General features: G+C 40.5%; 2 protein-coding genes across 2 annotated transcripts in view; both read left to right on the plus strand.

Annotated features, from left to right (window-relative positions):
* The window catches only part of aup1 (AUP1 lipid droplet regulating VLDL assembly factor), a 33,753-nt gene extending 25,860 nt beyond the window's left edge, over window positions 1–7,893 (plus strand). The window contains exons 11-12 of the mRNA XM_034181846.1: window positions 4,780–4,868; window positions 7,554–7,893. Coding sequence (XP_034037737.1) covers window positions 4,780–4,868; window positions 7,554–7,599 — 135 coding nt within the window. The 3' untranslated portion in view covers window positions 7,600–7,893. The remainder of the gene's footprint in view (window positions 1–4,779; window positions 4,869–7,553) is intronic.
* Window positions 7,894–8,562: 669 nt separating this feature from the next.
* The window catches only part of fnta (farnesyltransferase, CAAX box, alpha), a 59,299-nt gene continuing 48,095 nt past the window's right edge, over window positions 8,563–19,766 (plus strand). Inside the window, exon 1 of the mRNA XM_034181669.1 lies at window positions 8,563–8,728. Coding sequence (XP_034037560.1) covers window positions 8,613–8,728 — 116 coding nt within the window. The 5' untranslated portion in view covers window positions 8,563–8,612. The remainder of the gene's footprint in view (window positions 8,729–19,766) is intronic.

Below are 19,766 nucleotides of genomic sequence, written 5' to 3' on the forward strand. Positions count from 1 at the left end.
GTCATTCAGTCGTAAACGCAGCCTGTGGAAAAACGTGCCCTCTTTCAGTGGGCCCGTTTACATGCACATAAAAATCCGGTTGCTATCTGATTTTTGGTCGTTATCTGATTAAGTGGTCGTGTAAATGGGAAAAAAAACGATATGCTTTATCCAAAAACGACCATCAAAAAGTGTTTCTGTAATGATCAAAGATAGGTAAGGTAAATAAGTGTTTACTTTCTTAAGACCCTTTCACACTGGTGTATTTGTAAAGCTTATTGTGGCGTATCGTGTATGCCAAGTTAAGCAGCTCTACGTCAAGTTTTTTCTCCCTATGCAGCAGTATGTTGAGGGCTATGCGCGTAGGATGGAAGAAATTAAACGTTTAATTTTCTTCGGTGTGGAGCACCTGACATAGTTTTAAGCAGGTCTGTGGAGCACAGTGGTACTGCATGCAAGTCTGTGCAACACGGCACTCCAGTACACATCTAAAAACTGAGTGCGTGAATCCAGAGGAATCAGCTGGAGAACATGATCACACAGCCCACAGCGCCTGTGTGTGCTCAGAACAGGGAATCGAACCTCAACTCAGAAATCCTTAAACACAACAGAAACAGCAGTGCTCTCTCTCGGTCACTGTCTCTCATATCAAACCTGAATAAGCACTGTGACTCTTTAAAATAAAAGCCTTATCGCTGCATGTCAGTGCGCTCATCAGACGACCTGATTCATCAGGTCTGATCAAATCAGCGGACCTGATCGGAGCAACCAGAAGTTTAAAAGTTTAACAAGTCACAGCGCTTCATTCATGACAGCCTTTACCACAGCCAGACACAACAGCATCTGTACACAATGAAAATGATCCAAGACAAAAAATAATAAAAAAATAATAATGTTAAATGACTTTGTTTCTGAGCAGCAGCACACCATGCAGTAGAAAACAGAGCGCACTTCCACAGAGGCAGAAAATAGCAGCTTTGGCTACATACGTGGCAGTAATGAAACTATAAAATCCTCCTGATACAGTCTGTTTTCCAAGTGCAGTGATGTGTTCTGCACAGCCTGCAGGACGGAACTGGTTTTATATAGCGGCAAGGGGTTACACTTTAAAAAGCGAACACACGCAGCTGCAAGCAGATCAACAAACATGGAAAAAGACTGAGTATGCGCACATTTCGGGCGTACTTAAATGAAACAACGCTGCAATACACAGCTCTACGAATATGCCAGTGTGAAAGGGGCTTAGATGAAGACATCCATCTAAGAATCTAAACTAATGCAAGGTTTTGACAGTATTTCCTTGTGAAATGAGTAGATCTGAGCTACAGGAGGACACCTGAATACTCGATCAGTCTGTTGTTAGTGGATCCCCCCCCCCCCCCCCCGCTTTTATTCGTAGAATGTTGCTTACAAAGTACACCAGAATGCATCTCAGAGCATGGAGATTTTCAAAGAAATTACATGGCAGAGGTTCGCTGCCAACAAAAAGTTCAGGTTTTATTTATTTATGTATTGATTTTAGTTTTGTTTTCTTTCAGACCTCGCTTTCATCAGTAGTAATTCAATGTAAAGCATTTTACTTTACAGTAACTGCTACATGTTGACAGAGATTGTACAGTTGTGGTCATAAATTTACATGTACACGTAGACATGAATGTCATGGTGCTCACTTTAATGAAACAAAGTTAGACCAATTAGAACTTTTTGCCCCTCTTCTGGGGCAGAATGACTGTGTGCGCCACATATGGAAAAAAGAAACCACAGGATTTTATTTCTCTTTTTGTTTTCTGAAATCGACACTATTTCAAAATCATACATACGAGGTCTATTAGAAAAGTATCCGACCTTATTATTTTTTTCAAAAACCATATGGATTTGAATCACGTGTGATTACATCAGACATGCTTGAACCCTCGTGGGCATGCGAGAGTTTTTTCACGCCTGTCGGTTACGTCATTCGCCTGTGGGCAGTCTTTGAGTGAGGAGTCGTCCACCCGCTCGTCGATTTTTTTCATTGTTTAGGAATGGCTCAGACTGTTGCTTTGTTTGATAAAAATTTTTTCAAAACTGTAAGGCACAACTGAGTGGACACCATTCAATAAATTCAGCTGGTTTTCGGTAAAAATTTTAACGGCTGATGAGAGATTTTGGTCTGGTAGTGTCGCTTTAAGGACGGTCCATGGCGCCTGATGGCGATCTGCGCTTCAAGGCGGCAGCGTCTCGCCGTTTCAAGTTGAAAACTTCCACATTTCAGGCTCTGTTGACGCAGTAAGTCGTCAGAGAACAGAGAACTTTCAGAAGAAGTCGGCATGAGGAGTTTATTCGGACATTCCATTGTTAACGGTCATTTTGTAATGAAAGAACGTGCGGGCAGAGTCGCATGTCGGGCCGGACCCGACCGCGGGGGGTCGCGGCAGGAAAAACACCTCCGTTGGAAATCTTAACGGGCAAGTTGGAACATGCCCAAGCTGTTAAACAATTTCTCAGTTACTCACTTGTTGAAAGCCATTAAAAGCCGCCTGAATTCTACAAATGGTTTTCAACACGGAGGTGTTTTTCCTGTCGCGGCGCACACAGATTTGCCGAGTCGTCACGGAAACGACTCGGCGAATTTGCGCGTACGTCTTTCATTAAAAAATGTCCTTAAACAGTGGAATGTCCGCATAAATTCCTCATGCCGGCCTCTTCTGAATCTTCTCTGTTCTCTCACGATGTCCTGGGTGAATTAAGCCTTAAATTAGGATGTTTTCAGCTCGAAACAGGCCGACGACAGCGCCTGGAAGCGCTGCAGGACGTCCCGCTCCGTGGGAAGTCCTTACACCGACAGAAACACCCCATAATCTCTCATCAGCCGTTAAACTTTTCACAGAAAACCAGCTTAATTTCTCGAATAGTGTCCACTCGGATATTCCTCACAGGTCCAGAAAAAATTTTGATAAAGCAACGCGCGCCGTCTCGAGCAGCGTGTGAAACAAAGGAATTCAGCCGAGAGGGCGGGACCACATCTCACTCAAGGCCTGCCCACAGGGAAATGACGTCACCGACACGCGGGAAAAAACTCACGCATGCGCACGAGGGTTCAAGCATGATTGGTGTAATCGCATGTCATTCAAATCCATATAGTTAAAAAAAAAATAAAAGGGTCGGTTTATTATCTAAGAGACCACGTACATAGTCAGAACTATATATACACCCACTTAGATTTTAAATCAGGAGTACTGAAAGTTCCAAAATGTCTTAACTTGCCATGGTGCCACGGTCCTGTTAGTGATCATTAACTACAGCTGGCAGCCAACATTAAGAGTTTAATAACACTCACTCGACTGACCAACATGGTGTAAGAATTTAATGAACTCAGCACAGATTGAAAAAGGAGGATTGTAGATTTACAAAAGGCAGGAATAATTCTTGGAACACTTTTTGAACAACTGCATGTTTTAAGATCATCAGTTCAAACAATTGTAGGTACAGTTTGTTGGCAAGTCAATCAATCAATCAATTTTATTTATATAGCGCCAAATCACAACAAACAGTTGCCCCAAGGCGCTTTATATTGTAAGGCAAGGCCATACAATAATTACGTAAAAACCCCAACGGTCAAAACGACCCCCTGTGAGCATGCACTTGGCGACAGTGGGAAGGAAAAACTCCCTTTTAACAGGAAGAAACCTCCAGCAGAACCAGGCTCAGGGAGGGGCAGTCTTCTGCTGCAAGTGCAGCTGCTTTGCCACAGTCTAGAAGAAGACCCAAAGTGTCATCCTGAGCTGAGAATAAATTGGTTTCAAAGGTCAAAAACAACCCAAAAATCTGCAAAGCACAGGCCTGCTGTGAGCTGGAAGCTGCTGCTGGAATACTGGTGTTACTGCAGACAGTTGAGCGACATTTATATCACCATGGATTCAAAGACTTGTCCAAGAAAGAAGCCCCTGCTCCAAGATCATCACCTTCAAGCACAACTAAACTTTGCTGTTGACCACATGGGTACCAGGAGTGCTTGGCCCCAGTGACCAGATAGACGTATGGAAAAGTAAAGGTGATGCATTTAAACCCAGGAATGCTGTTGAGCACGGTGATGGAAGCAGCTCTGGACCGTGATTGCTGCCAGTGGAATTGGTGCATTGCATTATGGATGAAATAATTACTGGGCTACTGCTGAATTTTTCATCAAAACCTCAGACTATCAATTAGACAGCTGACAGTTTAACACCTATGGGTGTTGCAGCTGGACTATGACCTGAAACACATCAAAGCTGGTTGTAGAATGTATAAACTAGGATAAAATTAAGCTTATGGGATGGCTTTTCCAATGTGTGCATCTCATCTCTCTAGAAAATATTGATGTTTAGAAGTCTGGTCCATGCCAGGAAACCAAATTTAACTCTGCCCATTCTATCTGTAAGAGTGGCAACAAATCCAGTGAGAATTCTGACAGAAGTTTGTTCATGGCTCTGACAAATATCTGGTCAAGGTGAAACTTGCTTAGGGACACTGAGGTAAATATCTGGTGTTCTGTGGGTATAATTTAAACAATGTGTGGATTTTCAGAGATCCTAAAATAAAGAAAAAAATCAAACTTGTGCACCAAATAATTGAATGAATTTTGTTTTTCAGGTACAGATGTAAATTGTACAATCTCTGTCCCAGAAAAAGAACAGCTCAGAAATAATTTGAAGCCCAGTATTACAATGGAATTCATGTCCACACTGAATCTATGTAAACTTTTGACATGACTGTTTTTAAATGCAGAGAGAGTTTCTCAGATTTTGTTTATGTAAATTTTATTTATTTTTTAATCTTCAGCCTGCTGCCAAAACATTTGGGAGATCACCAGCTGACAGACATCTGTCACTCCAAGAGAGGAAAGAAGCTTTGTATAATTTGGCAAGAAGGTGAGGACTTTGGAGGTGGTCATTAACAGCATTTCCAAAATATGAATGAAAGACTATTGAACCACAAAGACAGAAGTAGCACAACAGTCACCTACACATGACTCAAACATGTCTCTGACTCACTAAAAATGCTCCATTCCTCTTCACTTCATGCTGTTAAGTCGCCTCAGGAAAAAAACAAAGCTGCTTCATTAAGTATGCCAAGAATTTGTGCAGAAGTAACTTGATTAAACCCTTCTGCCCTTTTTTCAGATCCTGGGTACAGGCCTGAGATTTTAATTGGTATTGAATGAAGTACTGTGAAGTACTATCACATGATGTGATTGTAGAGTTGATTAATATTTGAATGACAGTTTTAATTGCTTGAAGTTGGATGTTTTACGACTTGAATATCAATTACAGTGAGGAAAATAAATAATTGAACACCCTGCGATTTTGCAAGTTCTCCCACTTAGAAATCATGGAGGTATCTGAAATTTTCATCTTAGGTGCATGTCCACTGAGAGAGACATAATCTAAAAAAAATTCCGAAATCAAAATGTATGTTTTTTGTTTTTTTTTAAGAATTTATTTGTATGTTACTGCTGCAAATAAGTATTTGAACACCTACCAACCAGCAAGAATTCTGGCTCACACAGACCTGTTAATTTTTCTTTAAGAAGCCCTCTTATTCTGCACTCTTTACCTGTATTAATTGCACCTGTTTGAACTTGTTACCTGTATAAAAGACACCTGTTCACACAATCAATCACACTCCAACCTGTCCACCATAGCCAAGACCAAAGAGCTGTCTAAGGACACCAGGGACAAAACTGTAGACCTGCACAAGGCTGGGATGGACTACAGGACAACAGGCAAGCAGCTTGGTAGAAGACAACAACTGTTATGATTATTTATTAGAAAGTGGAAGAAACACAAGATGACTGTCAGTCTCCCTCAGTCTGGGATTCCATGCAAGATCTCACTTTGTGGGGTAAGGATGATTCTGAGAAAGCTCAGAACTACACAGGAGGACCTGGTCAATGACCTGAAGAGAGCTGGGACCACAGTCACAAAGATTACATTAGTAACACATGATGCTGTCATGGTTTAAAATCCTGCAGGGCAGCAAGGTCCCCCTGCTCAAGCCAGCACATGTCCAGGCCCGTTTGAAGTTCATCAGTGACCATCTGGATGATCCAGAGGAGGCATGGGAGAAGGTCATGAGGTCAGATGAGAGCAGAATAGAGCTTTTTGGAATCAACTCCACTTACCATGTTACCATCATACTCTGGCGGTGCTCTTCTGCAAAGGGGACAGGATGACTGCACCATATTGAAGGGAGGATGGATGGGGTCATGTATTGTGAGATTTTGGCAAACAACCCCCTTCCCTCAGTAAGAGCATTGAAGATGGGTCATGGCTGGGTCTTCCAGCATGACAATGACCCCAAACACACAGCCAGGGCAACTAAGGAGGGGCTCTGTGAGAAGCATTTCAAGGTCCTGGAGTGGCCTGGCCAGTCTCCAGACCTGAACTCAATAGAAAATCTTTCGAGGGAGCTGAAACTCCAAACCTGAAAGCTCTGGAGAAGATCTGTATGGAGGAGTAGACCAAAATCCCTGCTGCAGTGTGTACAAACCTGGTGAAAAACTACAGAAAACATTTGACCTCTGTAATTGCAAACAAAAGCTACTGTACCAAATATTAACGTTGATTTTCACAGGTGTTCAAATACTTATTTTCAGCAGTAACATACATATTTATTAAAAAAAATCATAAGAATCATACATTGTGATTTCCAGATTTTTTTTTATTTTTTTTTTTAAGATTGTCTCTCACAGTGGACATGCACCTAAGATGACCATTTCAGACCCCTCCATGATTTCTAAGTGGGATAACTTGCAAAATCGCAGGGTGTTCAAATACTTATTTTCCTCACTGTATATTAGCTTACTTTTTACCTTATCATGTTGACATAAGTTGTGAAATGTTGTTGAATAAACAGTTTATTCTGTTGAAATCTGGTATTATGTTTACCAAAATTTGTATGCTGAAATGAAAGGAACATAAGTCCTAAGTTTTAAAAAATGTTCCAGGGGACCATGCCCCCAGTCCCCTCCAGCTTCCTCTTTTTTCAGTTTGCCACTCTCACCCCTCTATTTAACATTATTTGAATTTTAATTGAATCTGTATCATTGTGCACTACATAGTCAATTCTCCACTGAGCAACAATTTTATGTATGAACCAGTGTACAAAAGCATGTGAATTATTTTTTTTTGGCTCCACGACAGTTACAGTTAAGATTATTAGACACGCAAAGTAGCTAACATAAAAAAAAAAAAAAATGCGTTGCTCACAAAAAAAGACATCCATGCAATAAAATGTCTCCCCAGTGCTTGGGTGTAAATAAATTGCATTTGATCTTTCTGTCCTCCTTCAAGTCATTCTTTCTTGGACTATGACTCCGATCAGACATACTTTCCATGTCATGGATTTATTTTAACATGTGGTTAACATAAAAAAAAGTTGTCAAGGCAAGACTTGAACAAGAAGTCCTGAAGCAGTTAGAATCATAAAACACTGTACATACAGCAGCTTTGAAGTGTTGTCCAGACTATCAGTGCTGGTTGTTGTAAATGAATATTAACGTTGAACTGAACATTAATTGTTTTTTTTTTTTATCTGGTTTTCCCCTCATCTAGGCGCTATATTGAAAAACATGGATTGGATCATGAAGATGGCCACTGAACACACTTTGGAGTCACTGACTATTATTTCAAATTATTTCTAATTTGAATGGTAACTTTTATACATGCATATGTATATACATATATATTCTGTCAGCAGGTTATTTTTCCCCCTTACGATAAAGAGATGTCTTATGAACATGCATATATTGATGGCACTTTTGCATGTTTAATTCTTCATTCTGGACGATGCATAATTTTGATAAGTTTGTATTACAATCCATTGACTGTGAATCATCTATTTATTTTTATAATGTTCAGTCAGTGAGGACAATAAAGCTCAGCTTGACAAGGATTTCTTCTATTTTTGATTCAAACATTGGTTTAAAGAATCCAACTTTTAACATAACTTTAAAACACCACAAACTCTGTGGCATGTTTTGTGTTTTCATAAATTTTAAGAAATAGTGCTATTAGTTTGCAGTTTTCCCAAATGCAGGACTGCCTCATTGTCATATGATATAGGGAGGGAAATGGAGCTGTTTCCACGTCTATGGTACCTAGCTTTCTCAAACATTTCCCAGCCATTCTCCCTCACAACCAACCATTAAATTAGCCAAGGTCAGATTTGTGTGCATCTTTAAACAACTGCTTATTGTGGTATATAACATGAACAGGTGCAGAGATGAGTTACTGTGTGCACAAAAACGATTCTGCAGCGAGTTCAAAAGTCAGATGATCAGTGTCATAAGTCCTCTGGAAAATAAACACTGCTGTTATGACTATTGTGAAAGTGCTTTTGTAGAATGGATTGTGCCGCTGACAGGCGGATCACGTGTGTATTTAAATCTGCTCTGTCTTAATCGAGGATCCCAGATTTTCTGTTAAGTGTTGCATCCAAGCAGTGGGCCTTTGAACACTTGTTTCATGGAGAAATCATCCCAGTATACTATTGGGCATAGAGTTTGTGTGTTCTACATTCCTTATTTTCAACAGCCCTTGAACGCAGCAGCGCTCTGTCGAAGAGGAACGTCTGCGAGAATTCTCGCGAAACAACACGAGACTTCCGTCACGATGTCAAACGTCGAGGCAACTTCATACGAATCTGGTGAAGTTAAAGATAACGATTTTGAGGTGCAGGCTGAAGATGATCAGCATTATTTTGGGCCTTCGAGATATATATTTTACAGGTAACTTGGGCATGTTCAGCTTTTCTCTTAAGCGTTTGGAATGCTAGCTTACTAGTGTTGCTAACCCTTAGCTAGCATTAGCTCATTTGTGTCAAATGATGTCTAGACCAGATTTCATTATAAATAATTATCAAGTCCGAGACTTCGTGGTCGAAATGAAGTAACTAACAGCCAGAGGGAGTTTTTTTTCTTTAGTCTTTATATATTGATATTGTGCTTTTTTTTTTTTTTTTTTTTTTTATAAGGCGCCTTTTCTGCTCCCTTGGTTGAGTTTATCTTGTAAAGTCAATATAAACAGAAGGGTGAGCATAACAATGATACACAGGTGACACTATAAATTCTTATTTCCATTGTGGTCCTTGTTAGGCTAAAAGTTGACAACATTAAGGAGCTCGATTGAACATGTACAGATTGCATGTAACACTGATCTCGTCAATTAAAGTAGATGTGTGTGTGTGTGTGTATATACACTCAACAAAAATATAAACACTTTTGGTTTTGCTCCCATTTTGTATGAGATGAACTCAAAGATCTAAAACTTTTTCCACATACACAATATCACCATTTCCCTCAAATATTGTTCACAAACCCGTCTAAATCTGTGATAGTGAGCACTTCTCCTTTGCTGAGATAATCAATCAATCAATTTTTTTTTAATATAGAGCCAAATCACAACAAACAGTTGCCCCAAGGCGCTTTATATTGTAAGGCAAGGCCATACAATAATTATGTAAAACCCCAACGGTCAAAACGACCCCCTGTGAGCAAGCACTTGGCTACAGTGGGAAGGAAAAACTCCCTTTTAACAGGAAGAAACCAGCAGAACCAGGATCAGGGAGGGGCAGTCTTCTGCTGGGACTGGTTGGGGCTGAGGGAGAGAACCAGGAAAAAGACATGCTGTGGAGGGGAGCAGAGATCACTAATGATTAAATGCAGAGTGGTGCATACAGAGCAAAAAGAGAAAGAAACAGTGCATCATGGGAACCCCCCAGCAGTCTACGTCTATAGCAGCATAACTAAGGGATGGTTCAGGGTCACCTGATCCAGCCCTAACTATAAGCTTTAGCAAAAAGGAAAGTTTTAAGCCTAATCTTAAAAGTAGAGAGGGTGTCTGTCTCCCTGATCTGAATTGGGAGCTGGTTCCACAGGAGAGGAGCCTGAAAGCTGAAGGCTCTGCCTCCCATTCTACTCTTACAAACCCTAGGAACTACAAGTAAGCCTGCAGTCTGAGAGCGAAGCGCTCTATTGGGGTGATATGGTAGTACGAGGTCCCTAAGATAAGATGGGACCTGATTATTCAGAACCTTATAAGTAAGAAGAATTTTAAATTCTATTCTAGAATTAACAGGAAGCCAATGAAGAGAGGCCAACATGGGTGAGATATGCTCTCTCCTTCTAGTCCCCGTTAGTACTCTAGCTGCAGCATTTTGAATTAACTGAAGGCTTTTTAGGGAACTTTTAGGACAACCTGATAATAATGAATTACAATAGTCCAGCCTAGAGGAAATAAATGCATGAATTAGTTTTTCAGCATCACTCTGAGACAAGACCTTTCTAATTTTAGAGATATTGCGTAAATGCAAAAAAGCAGTCCTACATATTTGTTTAATATGCGCTTTGAATGACATATCCTGATCAAAAATCAATCAATCAATTTTTTTATATAGCGCCAAATCACAACAAACAGTTGCCCCAAGGCGCTTTATATTGTAAGGCAAGGCCATACAATAATTATGTAAAACCCCAACGGTCAAAACGACCCCCTGTGAGCAAGCACTTGGCTACAGTGGGAAGGAAAAACTCCCTTTTAACAGGAAGAAACCTCCAGCAGAACCAGGCTCAGGGAGGGGCAGTCTTCTGCTGGGACTGGTTGTGGCTGAGGGAGAGAACCAGGAAAATGACTCCAAGATTTCTCACAGTATTACTAGAGGTCAGGGTAATGCCATCCAGAGTAAGGATCTGGTTAGACACCATGTTTCTAAGATTTGTGGGGCCAAGTACAATAACTTCAGTTTTATCTGAGTTTAAAAGCAGGAAATTAGAGGTCATCCATGTCTTTATGTCTGTAAGACAATCCTGCAGTTTAGCTAATTGGTGTGTGTCCTCTGGCTTCATGGATAGATAAAGCTGGGTATCATCTGCGTAACAAAATTTAAGCAATACCGTCTAATAATACTGCCTAAGGGAAGCATGTATAAAGTGAATAAAATTGGTCCTAGCACAGAACCTTGTGGAACTCCATAATTAACTTTAGTCTGTGAAGAAGAGTCCCCATTTACATGAACAAATTGTAATCTATTAGACAAATATGATTCAAACCACCGCAGTGCAGTGCTTTTAATACCTATGGCATGCACTAATCTCTGTAATAAAATTTTATGGTCAACAGTATCAAAAGCAGCACTGAGGTCTAACAGAAGAAGCACAGAGATGAGTCCACTGTCCGAGGCCATAAGAAGATCATTTGTAACCTTCACTAATGCTGTTTCTGTACTATGATGAATTCTAAAACCTGACTGAAACTCTTCAAATAGACCATTCCTCTGCAGATGATCAGTTAGCTGTTTTACAACTACCCTTTCAAGAATTTTTGAGAGAAAAGGAAGGTTGGAGATTGGCCTATAATTAGCTAAGATAGCTGGGTCAAGTGATGGCTTTTTAAGTAATGGTCTAATTACTGCCACCTTAAAAGCCTGTGGTACATAGCCAACTAACAAAGATAGATTGATCATATTTAAGATCGACGCATTAATTAATGGTAGGGCTTCCTTGAGGTGCCTGGTAGGAATGGGGTCTAATAGACATGTTGATGGTTTGGAGGAAGTAACAAATGAAAATAACTCAGACAGAACAATCGGAGAGAAAGAGTCTAACCAAATACCGGCATCACTGAAAGCAGCCAAAGATAACGATACGTCTTTGGGATGGTTATGAGTAATTTTTTCTCTAATAGTTAAAATTTTGTTAGCAAAGAAAGTCATGAAGTCATTACTAGTTAAAGTTAAAGGAATACTCGGCTCAATAGAGCTCTGACTTTGTCAGCCTGGCTACAGTGCTGAAAAGGAACCTGGGGTTGTTCTTATTTTCTTCAATTAGTGATGAGTAGAAAGATGTCCTAGCTTTACGGAGGGCTTTTTTATAGAGCAACAGACTCTTTTTCCAGGCTAAGTGAAGATCTTCTAAATTAGTGAGACGCCATTTCCTCTCCAACTTACGGGTTATCTGCTTTAAGCTACGAGTTTGTGAGTTATACCACGGAGTCAGGCACTTCTGATTTAAAGCTCTCTTTTTCAGAGGAGCTACAGCATCCAAAGTTGTCTTCAATGAGGATGTAAAACTATTGACGAGATACTCTATCTCACTTACAGAGTTTAGGTAGCTACTCTGCACTGTGTTGGTATATGGCATTAGAGAACATAAAGAAGGAATCATATCCTTAAACCTAGTTACAGCACTTTCTGAAAGACTTCTAGTGTAATGAAACTTATTCCCCACTGCTGGGTAGTCCATCAGAGTAAATGTAAATGTTATTAAGAAATGATCAGACAGAAGGGAGTTTTCAGGGAATACTGTTAAGTCTTCTATTTCCATACCATAAGTCAGAACAAGATCTAAGATATGATTAAAGTGGTGGGTGGACTCATTTACATTTTGAGCAAAGCCAATAGAGTCTAATAATAGATTAAATGCAGTGTTGAGGCTGTCATTCTCAGCATCTGTGTGGATGTTAAAATAGCCCACTATAATTATCTGAGCTAAGCACTAAGTCAGACAAAAGGTCTGAAAATTCACAGAGAAACTCACAGTAACGACCAGGTGGACGATAGATAATAACAAATAAAACTGGTTTTTAGGACTTCCAATTTGGATGGACAAGACTAAGAGTCAAGCTTTCAAATGAATTAAAGCTCTGTCTGGGTTTTTGATTAATTAATAAGCTGGAATGGAAGATTGCTGCTAATCCTCCGCCCCGGCCCGTGCTACGAGCATTCTGACAGTTAGTGTGACTCGGGGGTGTTGACTCATTTAAACTAACATATTCATCCTGCTGTAACCAGGTTTCTGTAAGGCAGAATACATCAATATGTTGATCAATTATTATATCATTTACCAACAGGGACTTAGAAGAGAGAGACCTAATGTTTAATAGACCACATTTAACTGTTTTAGTCTGTGGTGCAGTTGAAGGTGCTATATTATTTTTTCTTTTTGAATTTTTATGCTTAAATAGATTTTTGCTGGTTATTGGTGGTCTGGGAGCAGGCACCGTCTCTACGGGGATGGGGTAATGAGGGGATGGCAGGGGGAGAGAAGCTGCAGAGAGGTGTGTAAGACTACAACTCTGCTTCCTGGTCCCAACCCTGGATAGTCACGGTTTGGAGGATTTAAGAAAATTGGCCAGATTTCTAGAAATGAGAGCTGCTCCATCCAAAGTGGGATGGATGCCGTCTCTCCTAACAAGACCAGGTTTTCCCCAGAAGCTTTGCCAATTATCTATGAAGCCCACCTCATTTTTTGGACACCACTCAGACAGCCAGCAATTCAAGGAGAACATGCGGCTAAACATGTCACTCCCGGTCCGATTGGGGAGGGGCCCAGAGAAAACTACAGAGTCCGACATTGTTTTTGCAAAGTTACACACCGATTCAATGTTAATTTTAGTTAATTTTAATCCATCCCACCTCACAGGTGTGCCATATCAAGATGCTGATTAGACACCACGATTAGTGCACAGGTGTGCCTTAGACTGCCCACAATAAAAGGCCACTCTGAAAGGTGCAGTTTTGTTTTATTGGGGGGGATACCAGTCAGTATCTGGTGTGACCACCATTTGCCTCATGCACTGCAACACATCTCCTTCGCATAGAGTTGAAGAGAACACCTCTCCAACATGCCAAATGCCAGCGAATGTGAGCATTTGCCCACACAACTCGGTTACGACGACGTACTGGAGTCAGGTCGAGACCCCCATGAGGACGACGAGCATGCAGATGAGCTTCCCTGAGACGGTTTCTGACAGTTTGTTCAGAAATTCTTTGGTTATGCAAGCCGATTGTTTCAGCAGCTGTCCGAGTGGCTGGTCTCAGATGATCTTGGAGGTGAACATGCTGGATGTGGAGGTCCTGGGCTGGTGTAGTTACACGTGGTCTGCGGTTGTGAGGCTGGTTGGATGTACTGCCAAATTCTCTGAAACGCCTTTGCAGATGGCTTATGGTAGAGAAATGAACATTCAATACACGAGCAACAGCTCTGGTTGACATTCCTGCTGTCAGCATGCCAATTGCACGCTCCCTCAAATCTTGTGACATCTGTGGCATTGTGCTGTGTGATAAAACTGCACCTTTCAGAGTGGCCTTTTATTGTGGCCAGTCTAAGGCACACCTGTGCACTAATCATGGTGTCTAATCAGCATCTTGGTATGGCACACCTGTGAGGTGGGATGGATTATCTCAGCAAAGGAGAAGTGCTCACTATCACAGATTTAGACTGGTTTGCGAACAATATTTGAGGGAAATGGTGATATTGTGTATGTGGAAAAAGTTTTAGATCTTTGAGTTCATCTCATACAAAATGGGAGCAAAACCAAAAGTGTTGCGTTTATATTTTTGTTGAGTGTGTGTGTGTATATATATATATATATATATATATATATATATATATATATAAAATCATTTACACTGGGATACCAATACAATAGGTACAAATTGAACAGAGAACAATAAGATCTTAACAAAATAAATAGCAACTGTACAGACGGTTGCCCAGTTCCGGATCACCTTTTTTAAAGTCCTGCTATACGGAGCCATAATGCAACTGAATGTCCTTTATTGTGTATTGTTGTATTGAGTATTTGGATGTTATTTAGCTGAAAAAGTCTGGGTGGAGTAGCCCTTCTACTTAAAGTGTGAAGCCACATTATGTGTGGCGCAAACATTTGCCAGAAACGGATCACTTTTGCCAGTTCCAGATCACGACACTCTGCGTCACTTTGGGGTCATTCCTGGCATCGGGCTGGAGTCCTTCTAATGCAGAATGATACACACTGTGCCCGAGAATGTGTTTTGAACACAAAATGATATAAATTATACTTATTAAATGAGCATTTACTTCGTTTCGGAAAGTGCCGTTATACGTTTTTACGAGCAAAAAAAAAGTATGGAGGTGAGATTTCTCCCGAATTAAAAAGTAAAAGCCCCCATATTCATGTCCATTCGTGATGTTGAGATGACCCCCAAAGTCCACATGGCTCACAACTACAGACACGAGGCTGCTGCTTCAGTGATCCGCAACTGGCAAATTTTTGCGTCGGAGATAAATGTGCGCAGCAATTAAACAAGACATAACATACTGACATTTTCTACCCAAGTAAGTAAGTATTTTCCCACTCTAGAACCAAAAACACCGAACGGCTAACTCACCTTTGCTACGTTTTAGAGATCGTTACTTTAAAACTTGCAGGAATGAGTGAGTCAGAAACAGCGTGCACACCGCAGACACCGGGATGTTTTGATTCCTCTGCTGGTCACAAGGACGGCTGGATCCGGTCAAGCTTGTGGTCGTTTGTAGACAAAACATCAGTCTTTCCATTGGTACCAAGTATTAGCTTATTCGCGCTGATTACGAGAAACGGCGGCACAAAAACTACAGCAGTGATCCGGAACTGGCAATGATCCGGAACTGGGCAAGTGACTGTATCCCTATAAAAGTGTTGGTGACAAATTTAGCACTGAGATTTGGACGAGAAAATAATGGAGTAGAAGATAAACTAGTCTTTTGGACTAAAGATCACCTTAAAAGTAAAAGGGTTGTGTTCCTCTTCACTTAACTGACTGAATAAAAATTACTGTCTTAAAACATGCCTTGTTGCTAATCGACTGCAACCAAGTAGGGATACCCAGTGGCGGCGCCGGGAAATTTTAGTTAGGGGGGGGGCTGGGGTAAAATATGTCAGTCGCTATTCACATTACTGGCCGAATTATTTGGGGGGGAGGGGGGGTGCTGAGGGAGGGCTTGGCTGATTATTGGGTGGGTTTAGGCCCACCAAGCCCCCCCTTGGCGCCACCACTGGGGATACCAGTATGTCTGTAGGAAGTATGTCCAGAAGATTTTACAGGATAAATGAGAGCAAGGCCTTGAGCGAGGCTTGTGGCAGAAGGAATTTATACAAAAGGAGGAGGATAAATAGTTGGGGGCTGTACCATGAATATTATGCACAAAGTTAATTTTTAACTGTTTAACTTTGATTTATTATAAGAATTTTGACCTGTTCGAACTCTGCATGCCCTATGTGGGTCCTGGGAGAGACATGGCGGTTGTATGAAACCATGTTGTTCTGGGTGGTTTGTTGATGATTTTTAAGCTTCTTCGTTAGACCAGAGTGTCAAGGAGTAGGGCTGGCATAGTCATAGTGACATCGAAGCAGTGCAGAAATCAGTAGTTCTCTTATGTCAGGGTTGAAATGTCTTTAGCATTGGATTTGTGAAATACTGAGTCTGTTTTTACTCGGGGTCCTCACAGCAGATCCAAAGTGGGTCTGCGTGGTGATTTGGCACAAGTTTTATGCCAGATGCCCTTCCTGACGCAACTCCACATTACATGGAGAAATATGGCAGGGGTGGGGTTTGAACATTTTGATATTCAGTATGATGGTATCTATCAAGAAGCTGGGTAAAGTGGGGGGAGGGGGAACAAAAAAAATCTCCAAGACAAAATTCCTTGCCACAAAAGCCAAATGGAATATCAGGGGTTACCAACCCTGCTCATGGAGATGACCTGTTCTGCATGTTTTGTGTGACTATCTACTACAGCTCAAGTTTGGTCTTTCCTTGCTCCCAACTGGCTGAGCACACTGACTTCGAGGCATAGTTGGAAAACATACTAGGTTGATCTCCAGGAAGAGGGGTGATGACCCGTGAGAGATAGTTATATGAAATTGCTAACAAACGTGACTTTACAACATAATTTTGGCAATGTATGCTCATAATGATGCAGTATTATCAATAAGATAAACGTTTTACTTCAGGTATGTCTGAATAAATGGATTCTCACTGTACTGGAGCTTAGATCACATACACATATTAAATAAGCACAATTATTTTATAGCCATTGCTGTTGATACGGTTTCCAGGCTCTTCTTCAATCATCTCCCTTGTTTTCACTTGGGGTCGCAACAGCAGATTCAAGGTGGATCTGCGTGTTGATTTGACACAAGTTTTATGCCGGAAGCCCTTCTTGACCCAACTCCACATTACATGGACAAATGTGTCAGAGGTGGGGTTTGAACCAGGAACCTTTTGCACTAAAAAGAAGTGCACTAACCACTTGACCACAGCAGATTAGGTTAATCACAATCACTGTACTGCTGCAAAGTCTTACTAGAGTGGCACTAACCTTTAACCCTAAGATTCATTGAAGTTTGAAGTGATCTGTTCCCATTGGTTATATACGCAAACTGCAAATTACTATTTAACACCCATTGTTATTTGCTCTAGCCAACGGCTCAGAATTCTGAGGATTACTTGTTGTATCCCTGGATGCTTCAATAACTATCGCAGGCATAAATGTGAACTTCTATGATGTTTTTCCTAAGAATGCAGGGCTTAGAACCATGGATTCCCAATACTAGAAGGGCTGGAAATAAGGGAAAGTTTAGTAAGTTCAAGCCGACATCAACCCACCAAGTCTTCATTATCCAGAAAACATACAGTAGTGTTGAGAATAATAGTTGTGCTGCGTGACTAAAAAAATTAATCCAGGTTTTGAGTATATTTCTTATTGTTACATTGGAAACAAGGTACCAGTAGATTCTCACAAATCCAACAAGACCAAGCATTCATGATATGCACACTCTTAAGGGAATTATTCATAACCATCCCAAAGACATATTATCTTTGGCTGCTTTCAGTAATGCTGGTATTTGGTTAGACTCTTTCTCTCCGATTGTTCTGTCTGTGTTATTTTCATTAGTTACTTCCTCCAAACCATCAACATGTCTATTAGACCCCATTCCTACCAGGCTGCTCAAGGAAGCCCTACCATTAGTTAATGCTTCGATCTTAAATATGATCAGTCTATCTTTATTATCAATCAATAAATTTTATTTATATAGCGCCAAATCACAACAAACAGTTGCCCCAAGGCGCTTTATATTGTAAGGCAAGGCCATACAATAATTACGTAAAAAACCCCAACGGTCAAACGACCCCCTGTGAGCAAGCACTTGGCGACAGTGGGAAGGAAAAACTCCCTTTTATTAGTTGGCTATGTAACACAGTCTTTTAAGGTGGCAGTAATTAAACCATTACTTAAAAAGCCATCACTTGACCCAGCTATCTTAGCTAATTATAGGCCAATCTCCAACCTTCCTTTTCTCTCAAAAATTCTTGAAAGGGTAGTTGTATAACCCCTGGCAAAAATTATGGAATCACTGGCCTCGGAGGATGTTCATTCAGTTGTTTAATTTTGTAGAAAAAAAGCAGATCGAGACATGACACAAAACTAAAGTCATTTCAAATGGCAACTTTCAGGCTTTAAGAAACACTATAAGAAATCAGGAAAAAAGTGTGGCAGTCAGTAACGGTTACTTTTTTAGACCAAGCAGAGGGAAAAAAATATGGAATCACTCAATTCTGAGGAAAAAATTATGGAATCATGAAAAACAAAAGAACGCTCCAACACATCACTAGTATTTTGTTGCACCACCTCTGGCTTTTATAACAGCTTGCAGTCTCTGAGGCATGGACTTAATGAGTGACAAACAGTACTCTTCATCAATCTGGCTCCAACTTTCTCTGATTGCTGTTGCCAGATCAGCTTTGCAGGTTGGAGCCTTGTCATGGACCATTTTCTTCAACTTCCACCAAAGATTTTCAATTGGATTAAGATCCGGACTGTTTGCAGGCCATGACATTGACCCTATGCCATAACACTGACCCTATGTGTCTTTTTGCAAGGAATGTTTTCACAGTTTTCGCTCTATGGCAAGATGCATTATCATCTTGAAAAATGATTTCATCATCCCCAAACATCCTTTCAATTGATGGGATAAGAAAAGTGTCCAAAATATCAACGTAAACTTGTGCATTTATTGATGATGTAATGACAGCCATCTCCCCAGTGCCTTTACCTGACATGCAGCCCCATATCATCAATGACTGTGGAAATTTACATGTTCTCTTCAGGCAGTCATCTTTATAAATCTCATTGGAACGGCACCAAACAAAAGTTCCAGCATCATCACCTTGCCCAATGCAGATTCGAGATTCATCACTGAATATGACTTTCATCCAGTCATCCACAGTCCACGATTGCTTTTCCTTAGCCCATTATAACCTTGTTTTTTTCTGTTTAGGTGTTAATGATGGCTTTTGTTTAGCTTTTCTGTATGTAAATCCCATTTCCTTTACGCGATTTTCTTACAGTTCGGTCACAGACGTTGACTCCAGTTTCCTCCCATTTGTTCCTCATTTGTTTTGTTGTGCATTTTCGATTTTTGAGACATATTGCTTTAAGTTTTCTGTCTTGATGCTTTGATGTCTTCCTTGGTCTAGCAGTATTTTTGCCTTTAACAAACTTCCCATGTTGTTTGTATTTGGTCCAGAGTTTAGACACAGCTGACTGTGAACAACCAACATCTTTTGCAACATTGTGTGATGATTTACCCTCTTTTAAGAGTTTGATAATCCTCTCCTTTGTTTCAATTGACGTCTCTCGTGTTGGAGCCATGATTCATGTCAGTCCACTTGGTGCAACAGCTCTCCAAGGTGTGATCACTCCTTTTTAGATGCAGACTAATGAGCAGATCTGATTTGATGCAGTTGTTAGTTTTGGGGATGATAATTTACAGGGTGATTCCATAATTTATTCCTCAGAATTGAGTGAGTCCATATTTTTTTCCCTCTGCTTGGTCTAAAAAAGTAACCCTTACTAACTGCCACAATTTTTTTCCTGATTTCTTATAGTGTTTCTTAAAGCCAGAAAGTTGCCATTTGAAATGACTTTAGTTTTGTGTCATGTCTGTGATCTGCTTTTTTTCTAC

Source organism: Thalassophryne amazonica, chromosome 11, assembly GCF_902500255.1.
Source record: "Thalassophryne amazonica chromosome 11, fThaAma1.1, whole genome shotgun sequence".
In the NCBI taxonomy this organism is placed as follows: Eukaryota; Metazoa; Chordata; class Actinopteri; order Batrachoidiformes; family Batrachoididae; genus Thalassophryne; species Thalassophryne amazonica.